The 15,616-nt window shown below is 40.3% G+C and overlaps 1 protein-coding gene across 1 annotated transcript in view; it reads right to left on the bottom strand.

The window, feature by feature from the left end:
* Positions 1-15,616, bottom strand: part of pex5la (peroxisomal biogenesis factor 5-like a) — a 69,948-nt gene that overhangs the window by 12,598 nt on the left and 41,734 nt on the right. Inside the window, exons 3-8 of the mRNA XM_044043535.1 lie at positions 14,339-14,450; positions 9,695-9,910; positions 8,806-8,929; positions 8,318-8,411; positions 8,019-8,048; positions 4,946-5,041 (exon numbers count right to left, since the gene is read on the bottom strand). Of these exons, the coding sequence (XP_043899470.1) occupies positions 4,946-5,041; positions 8,019-8,048; positions 8,318-8,411; positions 8,806-8,929; positions 9,695-9,910; positions 14,339-14,450 (672 nt within the window). The remainder of the gene's footprint in view (positions 1-4,945; positions 5,042-8,018; positions 8,049-8,317; positions 8,412-8,805; positions 8,930-9,694; positions 9,911-14,338; positions 14,451-15,616) is intronic.

Consider the following 15,616-nt stretch of genomic DNA (forward strand, 5'->3'; position numbering starts at 1 on the left):
TCTCATTATTTACAGATGACACAAAGCCGCTTTTTCCCTTTTTTTTTTTTTAAAGGGAAAAAGCTCTTTTCATCTCCAGAGCACAGCTGGCCTGGCCTTTTAATGTTAACGAGCCACCCGCTGTTCTGCTGCGTAGGCCAAGTCCTTGGTCAGCAAGACGAAAATGGGAAGCTGCTCCTGATAATGTCAATCAGAGAAGAATAAAATACATTTCAGTGGACAACGTGCTATAAATGCATTCTGGCAGAAAGTGGGATTACCTTCTATATGGATGTCTGCAATAAGAACATAGAGTCCTACAGAGGCAAAGATGATATTTTAGACAAAAACCCTGTGCAACATTTCCAGTAAACTGTGCATTAATGGCACAGGTATAATGTCCAGATCTGGTTTACATTTTATACATTGTTTACATTGTATTCAGGTGAAGGACATGTTCTTTCTGCATTATTTTCTTCCAGTATGTCTTATACAAAGCTAAGGACTTAAACACCAGATAGGTGACATCTTGTCTGTGGAAAAATTGTGTTGTTTGTCCAAAGCCACACATTGACCTTGAATATTCACAGCAGTGAATGTGTGAAAACGGTGGGATTAAGTGGCGAACCTGTGAGAAATATCAGCTGGACATGCTGTTACCCTTCACTTCACAGATATTTGAGTTTGAGACAACTAAAGCAAATTATTCTCCACTTTACACAGTATATGTAAAGGGGGCAGTCCGTGGCCAAGTGGAAAGGGAACTTGAATTGTAACCAGAGGGTCGCCGGTTCCCCTGAGCAAGGTACCCAACCCCCAATGCTCCCCGGGCACTACTCAGTGTGGCAGCCCACTGCTCCTAATTCTAGGATGGGTCAAAATGCAGAGGAATACTTTCCCTAAGGGGATTAATAAAAACTAACTTTAACTTTATGTATGTTTGAGAATAGTATACTGACAACATAAAAAACATAACAACTATGGAGCGAGAGAGAAGGCAGGACTGTAGCTAAACCATGTCGTTAAAACTGATCAAAATGGTGAAAATGTTGCTTCTCTGTATGTTTGCTGCACATGTGGTCTGATACCAGAGCGTTTACATTTGTATTCTGTACAAACACTAACAAACGGCAGTGTTCACTTGCTCTAATCCCCATTAAAATGTGAGTTCATCTCCTCCAGTGGACATGTCCCCATTTGAAGTCATTTTATATACTTTGCAATTTTTTTAATCATTGAGACTTGGCATGGTTATTATCTGGGTCACAAAGCCAGAAAATACTTTCTTTATTCTTTTTTATTAAATCACTTTAAATCCGTTATTACAAACTAATTTTTGTTTGTTTTCACTTATACCATTAAACTGCCACTGTACATGCTAGCCACAATCAGGAGGTCACAAACACAGTTAAGACTCTGAACCAGAGTACTCAAACTTGCAGCCACAATCAATTTAATGCGGCCCGCCAGTTATGAGTTATTTCTGTATACTTTGTTTTTTATTAATAGTCATTCATTTTTTGAATTAATAGATACAATTTTTAAATTAATAGATTCATAGATTAATTGGATCATGAATATGTTTATATTGTAAACTATTTATCTTTCCATATCAACAGAAACACTTTTAGTTTGAGTATGATAAATATTGTAAATATATATTTACGATATATACATATTTTTAATATATATATGTATATATATGTATATATATATATATATATATATATATATATGTATATATATGTATATATGTATATATATGTATATATATATATATATATATATATATATATTATATTATATTTTATCTTAAAAAGTTGGACTTTTTTTTTCACCTGACCGGTCCCCTACTGACCAAACTAGACACTCGGTGCCCCCCAGGTCATTTGAGTTTGAGACTCCTGCTCTAAACGAAAGATAAAAAATACTAAATGAAACTACATGAGCAACCAAGTTTTGGTATATAGCAATAGTCTTCACGCAAAACCAGGAAACCTTGTGGTTGGGTTGTCTGCTTAACAGCACATTTAGTTTTTAAGGAGGAGTAAAAGCATTTCTCATCTGCATGTTCCAGCAGACCTGGGATTTAAACCACTGACCTTTTGATCACAACAATGGATCTGTAACTACTAGGCAACTGCCCCTGGCAATATTTCACTGAAACCAAGGCTCTGAACTCAGACCAGTGCTGTGCAAGATAAAAGTGAACCAGCTGCCGTTTTTAATCAAGCAAGAGGACACAGTCACCTTTATCTTGTCTTTATCACCAGTGCCATCTTATGCCCCACAGTCACTGTTCCCTGAAGTCAAAAATCACCCTGCAGCTGTTTCAGTGATTCTCTGTAATAAATGTTTCATGCTGTCATTTTCTGTAATTGATGATCATACTCATGGACAGTCAACTTTCTAGGCTTTTTATTTCCTAATGTTTATTTTTCACATGAGGCTGTTTCATCTATTAACTGATTCGGCAGAATGGTGACGTGCTGATTTAACGCTCTCTCTGCCATTTGAGACACCTTTACTTCCATGTCTTCCTGAGTATCAAAGTGTATGCATATGCACAGCTGCAGTACTTCAGCTGAAATGATGTGACTGTGGTTTGATATTGGCAGCTGAAGCCAAAATGGCTGACCACTTGCCCCAGAGCTCCTCTAGAGCAGAGGTCAGCACTCGGGCTGCTCGATCGAATCTGTGCGATACTGTTTCAATCAATGCTCCATCCTCAGACACTCACCCAGGAGCATATCAAAATGTCCTCACTGGTTGATGGGGAGGATTGACGGGACACAGTTTACGGCTTATACAACATGTGACATCATCACTAATTTTGGAAAGGGGATCCCCAAGCGGGTCAGTCCACTCTTCTGCAGCAGCTGCTCTCACTTTCTCCTCCTGCTCCATTATTTATTGACCATAACACATACTGTAGCTCTGTGTGCAACGGTCCACTGCAGACCTCAGTAAAGCTGAATACTGTAATGGTGACGTGACAGTTGAAGGTTTTTTACTTACTTACTAAATTCCTGTCTGAAACAGAACCTACAGCCTATATAACCACCCATTATGATAGATTTGTGGTGCATATCAGTTTTTAAAATCAGAAATCACAGACATGACCTACAACCAGGCACCAATTATAGCGTACAATCACACTGTGTTCACTTACATGTGCTGAGCTTTATCAACATTTTCCTCGTCGATGAACTCCTCAGGAAACGTTTACTGACATTATCAAATAAAGTAAGCAGTGGGCTCATTTGCCCATCGACTTCCATTTAAATTGAGCTGTTTTTGCAATCTGGGCCACACAGTTGGTGAAGTGGTTAGCACTCTTGCCTTTGCAGCAAGAAGATTCGGGTTTGCATGTCAGTTTGCATGTTCTCCCTGTGTGTGCGTGGGTTTTCTCCAGGTTCTCCGGTTTCCTCCCACAGTCCAAAAACATGCAATATGAGGATGAATTGGACACTCTAAATTGACTGGAGGTTGTTTGTCCCTGTGTGTCCCTGTGATGGACGGGGGAGCTGTCCAGGGTGTACCCCACCTATCGACCTATTTCAGCTGAGTTTGGCACAGCACCCCCTGCGACCCTCATGTGGAGGATAAAGCGGTAGAAAATACCTGCTGGACATCACTGTTCAAACTGTAAGGCTACTTTCATTTCTTTTGTACAGTCTATGAGAGGAAATGAGAAGAGGAAAACACTCAAGTTGTCTCAGGAATTTTCATGCAATCCTACAGCAACATGATATACAATGAAACTGAAAAATGGAAGGTGAGGAAAGTGCCTTGAGATTATTTGTTTGGAGGTTTTTCCAGTGATTTCCCATATTGTTATTATGCAAAACATTATCACAAGCTGTATGGCACAAGAACATCAGGGAAACATTGAGTCTTAACTCGTGCTGTGTTGACGCACATTACTATGATGAATTAAGCCATATCTGATTACTATAACTGTGCCATCCCCCTGTGATATCTGATAACCCTGGCTCTAAAATGACTGACCTATTTACCTAACTATTGTTAGCCAGCTGAGAGTTTTGAATATTCTTCTGGGTCAAACACCTCATGAATTTTAGAATAGACTATTACACTGTCAGAGTGCACCACAGGGGCCATTACAGGAAGCACAGTAGTGATCATTTCACAGAGGGAAAAAGGGCTGAATGGAAGTCGGCTCAACAGGGCTTCAGGTAGGTGATTAAGAGGCTATAGACACTCATGATGGATATTTCACATCAAAGTTTCCTTTGTTTTTAATTTCAGAGAACTTTCTTTATGTAATTATTTTAAGGATATAATATAAAACCCAAGTAAGGATTTTTTTAAAAAGGCAAACACCAGTTTCTATCCAAGGAAATATGACACATTGCTAAGCAAACAAAATACTGTCTTTCTGTCCTATTCACACTGAAAGGTCACTGGTTTGAATTCTGGTTCTACAGAGGACCTTACCATTTCAGACGGACACGGTTCTGGTTCTGCCTCTGGTGCCATTCTGGAGCTTCAAAACCTTGTTATTTTCTGGCAAACCAGCTCGTGTTCACACCAGTTTAAGAGGAACCAAAGCGGGAGGACGTTACTCCACGTTACTCAGGCAAAAGTACAACACAGCACCAGCAAAATCTCCATACTTCCTTTTTTCCAACACAGAATATGACACGCCCACTGATGATGTCACAGTTTGCGAGGAAGAAGCATGATAAAAGTGGTGCTAGTTAACAGCTGTTGTGTGTGTGTGTGTGATGTTTTATGCTGAGAAATGCAAAAAAAACTCTGGATAAAGTCATGGCTGAGAATCGACTTTAATCGGAAGACACCCACGATTGTGGAAAGGGCCAGCTCTGGACCAAAATCTGGCCAATTCTCCTCTAGTGTGGGGCAGGCATAAGTCAGTAAGGTCAGGAGTGAAATTGGCTCTTTGTTAACAGTGGACAGATGTGAGCAGCTCACTGCTTACCTCAACAGCAGCCTTGGCTCGCTCAAACTCTTCCTCCAGGGACTGATGTCTGGACAGGAGGGCACTGCCCCACCGCTGCTCCTTTGTTAGACGAGCCTGTCACACACACACACGCACACATACAACCAAACATTTCATAATATAAACATTTATGTGCAAATATAATCCTTAAAGCATACACACATTCAAAAAACACATAACAAACAACCAAGCACACATGTACTCACACACACACACACAAACAGCATACATATGCCATCAGCCAGAGGGACAGACGGGCAGCGGGAGTGTGCAGGGTCAGCCGGCTCTGCTTTTTCAGGGATGAGTAAATGTCCCTGCCAGCCTCTGACATGCTTAGGAAGGCCAGCAGAACCATACTGTCAGCATCCCACCCCTCCATCTCCTCTCCACCCACCCCGCTCCACATCACAGGCACAAATATGAAGCATTGCTCTGCTGCCGAAATGAAAATCGATCAATTACATGCCCATGGTTTTGCATTATGAGTGTGCAGTGTGGTTTACACTTTCCACATTATACCCGCACATTTTACTGCAAAGGGTAAATGATTTTGGGATTCTCTTTCATGCTAACATGTGATATGGTACTTTATTTTAAATTGCAGTGAATGTGCTAAATGTGTTCCAGTGCTAGTAGACGCATTAGAGGAATCGACCAATCCACATGTGTAGAGTCGGCGGCTGCTGGGCACTCAGGCCAATCAGTACCTGTCACTGTTCCCATCTCTTCCGATGGTCATTATGTAAGATTAATTGAGGTTATGTAATCCCATTATTAACTGACTCGGATGACATTTTGTCACCAATTTTTTCAGATAACCACATTTGTATTTACAAGATGGAATGTATGCAGAGTGTGCATGGGTTTTCTCCAGGTTCTCCAGTTTCCTCCCACAGTCCAAAAACATGCATATTTAGGGATTAAGCAAATATGACTGAGAGTGGATGGTTGTTTGTCTCTATGTGTCCCTGTGATGGACTGGTGACCTGTCCAGGGTGTACCCTGCCTTTCGCCCTATGTCAGCTGGGATTGGCACCAGCACCCTGCGACCCTCATGTGGAAGATAAAGCAGTAGAAGATCAATGAATGAATGAATGAATGAATGCATGCAGTGTTCTGTTTACAAAGATGTGTTGCAAGAAAGAATTGCAGTAGCCTTGAGCTGTGTTGTTGAAGGAAAAATCCAACACAATTATTTTTGTTACTCTCTGGAACTCAACAAAATATATGACAGTCTCTTTTGTATTTAGATATAATGCATAAATTATATCTCTAAATACTAGACAATAGGCAACGGCAACAACATTTTCCAAAACATGGAAAATGTTAAAGATGCAGGACTTTGTATTGCCGTTCAGAGACAGCAAGTCCGATGAAAAAATGCAGTTTGTGGGTTGGTTGCGTTTGGAGGTTAATGAGGAAGTACATTTATATTGAATAAGCCACCAGGGGGCAACTATGCTGGTTGAAAAAAGAATGGAAGTCAATGGGAAAATGAGCTTACTTCTCCCTTGATTTATAATATCAGTAAACATTTTTCCTGAGGGGCGAGTGGTCTTACTTCCATGATTTCAATTTCTTAATTATGTTCCCATTCAGAGGAAAATTGCTCCATAGGTGCCTGGTTGCAGGTGGCGTCTGTGAACTGTGACGCCAGCCAAATTGCAATTGTTGAGGCTTCAGAGCGGGAGTACAGATTGAGCTTTGCCACTTGGCTAGCATGTTTGCACTGTTTGCAACAGTGCCTCGGTCACGGGTACTTGGGCGGTGCATTGAAAGTTCTTGTGTGGGAGCGAGAACTGCTCTGCTTAGCATTCGCAATTTGCACAAACTGTGTGGATGGTATAGACTTTGAAACAAGCATAAGGCAAATAGTAGAGTACACAGCTGTGGAGCCAAAGACGGAAATCTCATGTTATGTGAAAAGTAAATTTTTGGTTGATTTTGAAACTGAGGTGAGATTAATATGGCAGACCACCTTAGCTGACATTACAAGTGGTTAATTTGATAAAATATAATTTTAATACAGTCCATTTCACCCAGTTCCATTCACATGTGGTGAGTGAGTGGGTGCTGAGTGAGATTAGATTACTTTGCCATATCAGATGATATGATGATATTGCTCAGAGGTGACCACGTGTTTTCAGTCATTGCCCTGAAACTGTGGAATGAGCCTTTGCACATCAGACAGGACAACTCACTTCCTGTTTTTAAGTCCTCTTAGATAACACTTTAGCTTTTAACTTTGTTTGAGATTGACTTTTACTGTCTTTTATTGTTTTTACTTTTGTATTTGTCACGTCTGTGTGCAGTACTTATAAATAAAGTTGGATTGAATTGGATTTACAAGGTCAAGAATAAATGTCATAACTCAAGTAATAACCAACACTTCATCTCTCCTGATGATGCATTTCAAGCTCTCATGTCCATCACTGCACACTAATCTGAGGGTGGATTTCCCCTTTAATTTTAACTTTAGTGTTGTCTCTGTGTGTGTAAATCTCATGCAACAGGTCTCCCGTATTTACATGCATATGTGTGTGTGTGTAGTTGTCAAAACTAAACCCACTCTTTACTACAGGATCTCTGTTAGTGAACTGCTGTGTAACTCCTGAGTGAAACAAATTTAGCCCGTTTGTTTGCCAATAACTTCCCTCTGTGTGGGATAGCTATCTTTAATCCTAAATCTATTATTTATCAGTGGTGAAAAGATGATGTATGTCTAGCTGGCTTGAAGAGATCAACACTAATGGGTTCAGAGTAAAGCTGCTGCATAATTCAGAGGCTATTAATCTAATAATGGTGTCTCAAAACAAGACCCCTTATGCAAACCTACACAGAAACATCAACTCAGGAGGAAAGCATTTGACATTTGGACCTTGCAGCACCACAAAAACCAAATTCAAGGCCAACAGCATATCTGGACGTACTCAAAGGTGCGGCTTTGACTCGATGCATTTGCCTTTGGTCATCATTTGAGATGATGCTGTTTTCTGGGTGCAAATGTAAAAGTCTTTCAATATATTATGAAAGGATGCATAGGGAGGCTTACATGTCTTCCACTAATATACTGCCTGTTGAGCTGAAATGGAAGAATTGGAGGTGTTAGGACAAAATGATGGGTAAACAATTACACAACAGGATGACTTATTAGAGACACACTTTATCATCAAGCTACATTAGCATGCATTAACATGCAGTTGATAGATACGTGAGTTAAATTCATCATTTCATGAAATTAACCATCAGGCAGAACAATGTGTTTGAGATGTTTGTCGCCTTCTCTCCCTAAATGCAATCAGGGGCATGCAGTAATGATAACTGCCTGCTCCCGTCATACTGAGCACTTACTTGAGATGCTAGGGCAGACTCCGGCTCCACTTTAGTGTTTGATTCCAAGGAGCTTTTATTTGATGACTCCAACTGAGTTTTACAGTCAATGCTCCTAAAGGAGAAGACGGGAAGGTGGGATTAGTGCATTGTGCATTGAACTCAACCAGGTAGAATGAGACATTTACTCTACAAACCTCAATATTACATGTCATGTCATGTCAATATTTCTCTTCTTTGAAATCATTGCATCTTGGGCCACACATGGCAATTTTTCAAGAGCCCCTTCCTCAAAATTTGGTGCCATTTCTTAACAGAATGTTCTGTTAACATTCTCTGCACACACTTCTAAATTCATATCTGCACAACAAACAGTCATACAGTTAGGCTCAGGGGACAAGTTATGTCTCGTGTTTCAAGTTATTTTTCTTTCTCCAGCTTTAATTGAGGGCTTAATTGGATTGGCTTAATCAGCATTGTGTGAACTCATTTGACAATGCTTTACCTACCACAGAAATTCATTGGACGAATTTTTAGATGAGCGCCGTCTTTCCAGCTTCCATTTTCTGTTTCCGTTTCTCTCTGTGTTTGGGTTCAACTCTTCCCATTTATCCAACGGTGAAACAATGGTCACTAGTGATGGATATAAAATAAAGAAATCATAAAAAGTTAAAATTCAAATTTCACTTGTAAAATATCAACTATCCTTATTTATTAAGTTGGAGGAATAGTTCTAGCATTCCGTGTTTTTTTTATTTTGCAGTGTTATTATGCAACATAGCTTTTATGACAAACAAAACCTTTTAACTGTTTTCCCTGCGACAACTGTATTGTGACAGGAACAATACCTGAGGTCAAATAGTGCTGTGGCTGTTTTGAATCGCGAACATCTGCTCAGATTTCTAAAAACATTTTGCAGCGGAGTTAGAGTCCGTCTCACTGACATAAATTATTCACCACATTGTAGTTTGACATACTCTTCCTAATTAGTTCTCACTTTAGACTTCAACCTTTTCAACTGACAAACACTGAAGTAATTGGCTGATTCCTCTTAATGTTTTTTACATTTATTTATTTTTTTAAAAATGATCCCTTTCGTTACGGTGAACTGTCTTTGTTGTTGGAAGTGAGTTGTGAGACTTTAAGTTTTAAGGAAACTGAGGGAGGTGGTTGTGGTGATATAGCAGGGTTTTTTCTCGATGCTCATCCTTCTCTTATGCTAAATAAACATATTAAGGATTGTACATTAGGTTACTGCTTTATGAAACCTCAGAAGTTATGTGTCATGTGCTCTCTGTTCTCTTAAATCAGCTAAATTGGCCTTTTAATCTTCCTAAAAGGTAATTTAGTTTATTGCACTTTTGTGATTTATGGAAATATTATCAACATTTTGCAGACCTCCTCTACCCAAGTCAATCGATGCTCTCTCTGGGATTCTCATCGGTCTTGTATGTTCAACTTCCACCTGGATCAGCTCTGTCTCGTCTGTTTTCTTCCTGTGTGGGTTGTTCTTCTGTCCGTCACCGTGCGATGTTAGCAGACTCTTCCTGTCCTTACTGTTCCTCCTCTCGCTGGGTTCACTGAGGTCCAGCAGGTCCAGTGTTGAAGACAGAACTGGGAGGGAGATAACACTAGGTCAGCTTCTGTCTTTTGTAGATCTAGACTGATTAAGAACATTCAACAAACCCACATTGTCTAAAGCTTTGTGAAAATTAAACAGCATTATATAATTGTTGCTTAATATAATCAAATATATTTTATAAGGCTGTAGAGGTTTCACTGAAGAGTACTGAACCAAAAATCCAATAAAAATCCATGTTGAAAAAATTAGAGGTAGCAGATTTTAAGTAAATCAGGACATAAATCATATTTCTAATTTATTTGACACACATCACAACGAACACTTATGCATTTCGGCACATAGTAACAAATTATGTTTTCTGAAAATGGCTTTGGAGACAATGGTGAAAAGATTTGCCCTAAAAACCCAGCATTTCTTTGTCATTGTAATACGACGGAGCAACAGGTTTCACTTATTGTGCTGCATGGTGCATTTTGATCTACATCTTCAGTGACACAGAGAGTTGAGCTGTCAAGGAAACTTAAACTGTCACGATGTTGCCCCCTGAGTGCACATCCACAAAATGTGACGCTGCTCTTTTCAGAGAATCTAAATATACTTGTGGCCACAGTATCCCAGCCAATCCAGCTGACACAGGGTAAAAGGCTGGGTTCAATCTGGACACGTCACCAGTCCATCGCAGGGTCAACATACAGAAGTTTAGCTCTGCATGTTCCACTCCCGTACCCATCCCCACACCCACGGTCAATCCAGAATATGTCCAGTCAACCTAATCTGCATATTTTTAGACATGCACATGGTGAGAACATGTGAACTTCACACATAAAGACCCATGGACAAACCGGGATCCTGCATCGCCACATGGACATTTGATTATTTAGGGACCTCCAAAGTGTCTATGCTGACTGTATCTGCTGTGCAATGCAGGTTCACGACTACAGAAAGAGTTGTGCATGATTGGTGTGCTGCTACTTCATGACAACCAGCTGAGAGGATTTGTTGACTGAAATGTCTGCGTAATTACAGAGTATGCTCGTCTCCCATGCCCTGTGCTCTTTGGAACAAAAGGATAATTAGAAATCAAGGAAGACACTTTTTGGGAGGCAGATTACCTGAAGAGTTTCTGTCAAAAAAAAGGACACACGCTGCTCGTGCTTATGAACAGGCAATGATGCCAAAATTGTTTCTGCACCCTTGAGTCTTCTTGACATGATGAGACTAGGAAGACAAATAGAGTTTCCCCATCAACCTGATATCTTACCTCACGACTTGTATGCTGTAAAATTAGTTGATGGATGATGTGTTGCTGTGTTTTGGGCTGTGGACTGATACTGAGCACTCAGTCATGTGAATGTGAGCGTTGAGCACGACAAAAACATGGTGTCGTGAGAATGAGGGAACGACATACAGTACCTCAAAAGAATTTTGAACAATTCTAAATTTAGTATGTTTTTGGAAGACAAATATTACAATAAGCTGATTTACATGAATCCGCTTTAAAGAGTGAATCGGTTACAGCTGATGAGTCTTTATTCTTATGTGTACGTTCACTGTGTCGGAGCAAAGTGCTGAAAAAGACGAGTGAGTGAGTGAGTGAGTGAGACTATTTTTTGTTAATAAGGGCAATGATCTCATAGCATGTAAAAAAGAAAAAGTACAGCTGCACAGCAGAGAGAGAGAGTGCACAGTGTAGGTCTCATGTGGATTAGCATATTTAAGATGGTACTCATCATTCATTATTGATTTTATTTTGCTTGCTAATTCCTGTTTAGTGTTATTCAGTGCTGGAGTCTGAGCCAGTCGATCACAGTGAGAAAACAGCCTGACGGACGTATAAGCTTCACGTCCTTAGACTGAGGGAGGAAACCAAGTAAAGGTTTAGACAACATGCAAACGGTGTTAAAATGTTAAATAAACCATAGCTAGGATTAGAGATTAAAATCTACTGGTATTTTCAAGATTTGATTACAAAACAATAATCTCTATGTCAGAAGTTCCCTTGGAAAACATAGTGTGCTTAATGATCCATAAATAAATGAATAGTGACACATTTACTTCCACAACAGAAACATATTTGTGAAACCATAAAAATAAAAATAACTGAATGCCTCTAACAGCAGTGTTTAATACACAATAATTTCAGTCTGGCATTAGTGAAGTGCACCCACACATGTATGCATCTACAGTGAAATACTGAGAATAACAAAATTGTTGGCTGAGACAGACACGGTAGAGTACAGTGACTGTAGAGCCTCTGTCCTTTTTTTGACACCATCATTCATAAATTTACTCTTTTACAGTAAAAATACACTTTGTTTTCCCTGCAGTGATTCAAAATAGTTCAGGAGAATAAAATTGCATGTAAGGATTGGAAAAATGAGACTGACATGACTGGTTAAATTGAGCCTACGTCATATAAAGCAGGAGCAGCAGGAGGAGAGTTTTCCACAACATTCCTCCACACTTTACCCGATTGAATCAACACATTCAGTGGCCAGTATGACAACGACACATGTCAGCTATGCAGTCGCCCTCTGCGAATCATAAATTCAAAAGATGATACAGCTCCGTGATCTAAGTCCCAGTCGTGTGGAAACCAAGGTGACACTCCTAACACCTACTTTGACCCAGTTGACTTTTATCAATATGATGAATATATACATTGGCATACACATTTCACATGTTCTCCACTGATGTCGGGACCGTCCTCTTGTGTGTTTACAGTAAACAGTTAATATTCATCGAGTCTTGATGAATATGAAACACCTGACATACTTGTCACTCCACTAGGGAGACAAAGGACGCACATGAAAACATTGGATATGTGTGGATTAATGAGGTGACAGCAGCCTTCCTCAAATGAATACATCAAATAAACGGAGACTGCTTTCTATATGGTTTAATACACTTTGATGCTTGAGTGGCACATCCCTTTGTTCCTCAGCAATAGTTTAATTGAACCAGCTGGAAATAAAAGATAAGATCCACCCACTGTTCTTGATGTGTCCAGTGAACACAAATACATCTTCATTTTTGTCAATTTGTTTTTCTTTTTTGTTTGGTGGAAATTCTGTTTTGTCATGGAAATTTTGTGTAGTCAAACATGACAAGTTGTGTTGTTTTTCGTGTAGTTAACAGGTTGCTTTTGGCAAAACAAACTCAAGTGCAGACAAAGGAGAGCTTTATTTTTCCTCCATTTTTTTGGTCAGCTTCACCTGGTTCGCTGACTCCCTTAGAGCCTGTGTGTGCCTACATGTCATACCTATCCTATAAACAATAAACAGTGGGGACATTTTAGCAAAGTGAGGACAGAGGCTGGTCCTTACATCTTTAAATGGCTTTTTGGGTTAGAATTGGGTTTAGGTTGGGGCTATGGTAAAGGTTAAGCTTAGGAACTTAGTTGTGATGGTTAAGGTTAAGAATGCTGCGGAATGAATTATAAGGTCCTCACTATGGTTGAATCGAAAATGTGTGTGTGTGTGTGTGTTCTTTGAAAATGTTATTTTCTGTCTTCTCCTGCTGAGCTGAGCCTCAGGCAGACAGAGAGGACAAAGAAGCTACAGTGACCAGAAATGACAGCGAACTGTGGATAGAAAACTGTCTTCACAGTTTTTCTCAGTACTCAGTTGAAATCTTTTGAATCGTTGAAAGTTGTACTAAACTGAAAGAGTGAGCGGCAAGTGAGCCAGAAAGGATCTGGACCCACAGTATCTGATTTGCTGATAAACAGGAAACAAGAAGGAGCCTCCATTACAACTGATGTAGCATTTTCTATTAATGATCGTGCACATAAATGTTTAATTATGTTACTTCACTTCAGGAAGCAGTGTGCAATGTGTCATTCATATGCCTCATTAACTGCCACAGTATGGTGTCAGAGAGCTGTTTCTCTATACGCTGCAGTGGAAGTGTCCAAATTCTACATTTTGACAAAAAATAATGATGTCAATTTTGTCATCCGCTCATTTCCATGTTGGTTCGCACAGACCCTACGACGATGAACGCCAGTGCACCTTCAATTTGAGTCTGTGTGAACTACATGTGCTGACTGCGCATGGTCCCCTGAAGCATAACACATCCCTGTCGCAGTGTTGTTGTTGTTGTGCTCAAAAGAGACAAAGAAGACAGTAACCATGGAAACTTGCTTGAATATAAATGAGGAGGCAACAACACATGTACAACTCAGAGCTCAAAGAATACACAGACTTACAAAAGAGGGTAAACTACTGAGAATTCACCTGAAAATAAAAAATGGAATGGATTGAGTATGCATGCAAGGAATATGAGGCTTGAAGGGAATGAAGGGAATCACGGGCAAGCACATGCATCTGGAAATGCCTCTTTGTGGACACAGAACGTGATAAGTATGACCCCGACTTTATCAGTAAAAGGAACATGTCTCTGCTAAACACAACTTAAAATGCGTAACTTTTGCGGACTGAAAAATCACTGTACAGTACCTGCTGTGTTAGAAGTCACTGGGCGGGAAACCCCATCACACTTTGTCTCGCAGAGGAAATCGTCAATGGAAGGGCTTAGGAGTGGACGGCTCTCTTGTTGCTCACTGACCAGCTGTAAGGACGAGGAGACAAGACAAAGTTTCTGTGAAACCAACGTCACAACCTCTGGTCCTGGTTCAGTGACACTGTCCCTGTGGATACTGACATGTGACCTGCACTAGACAAGGGTTTCAACATCTATCTGTCCTTTATTCAGGAAGATAACGCACATTTCAGCACATAAATTATTTTTTATTAATACAGAAAGAATAGAATCCACCTTATTCCTGGAGAAACTATTATGGGCAGCTGTGTGGCTGCAGGAATACACTGTTCCTGTTCCTGCAGTTTTTAAATCACCCAGTGTTGAAAATGAAACCCAGGCTTGGTGATGTGAGGCACTCTCACTTGGCTCTTTATTTGCATTCAAACAAATTAAAACAAGTCCCACCCCTTTTTACAAAACCCAACTGTGAGCATCCAGGGCTCGGACATCGAGCTGGTGGATAATTTTAAGTACCTGGGTGTTCACCTCAATAACAAACTAAACTGGACCACTCACATTGACGCCCTCTACAAAAAGGGTCAAAGTCGCCTCCACCTCCTGAGGAGACTGAGGTCCTTCGGAGTGTGCAGACCTCTACTCCGCACTTTCTTTGACTCTGTGGTGGCCTCTGCCATCCACTATGCTGTGGTTTGTTGGGGAGCGGGCAGCACGGACCGGGACAGGAAGAAACTGAACAGGCTGGTCAGGAGGGCCGGCTCTGTCCTGGGCTGCTCGCTGGAATCGGTGGAGGAGGTGGGACAGAGGAGGACGTTATCCAGACTGTCCTCCATCATGGAGAACACACTCCACCCACTGCACCTGACTGTGGAGGGGCTTGGCAGCTCCTTCAGCGGCAGGCTCCGGCACCCTCAGTGTAGGACAGAGCGCTACCGAAAGTCCTTCATCCCCACTGCTGTTCGGATATTTAACTCCTCTTAAATGTCCACTCACTTTCCCTGATAATACTCTATATTAGAGTGTAATTTAAATTTTATCTTTTTACTTTTTATCTTTTGGTAATTTTGTCCTACTATTGTATTGTATTGTATTTTTATTTTATCTTATTTTTATTTTTATTCTTATTTTTTTTCTTTTATTCGATTCTCACCTTAACTGAGCTGTTGTGAATGTGTGTTTCCCCCCTGGGGGAGGAATAAAGTCATTCAATTCAATTCAATTCAATTCAATTCAAC

The sequence above is a fragment of the Solea senegalensis genome, linkage group LG14, assembly GCF_019176455.1.
Source record: "Solea senegalensis isolate Sse05_10M linkage group LG14, IFAPA_SoseM_1, whole genome shotgun sequence".
NCBI classification, from domain to species: Eukaryota; Metazoa; Chordata; class Actinopteri; order Pleuronectiformes; family Soleidae; genus Solea; species Solea senegalensis.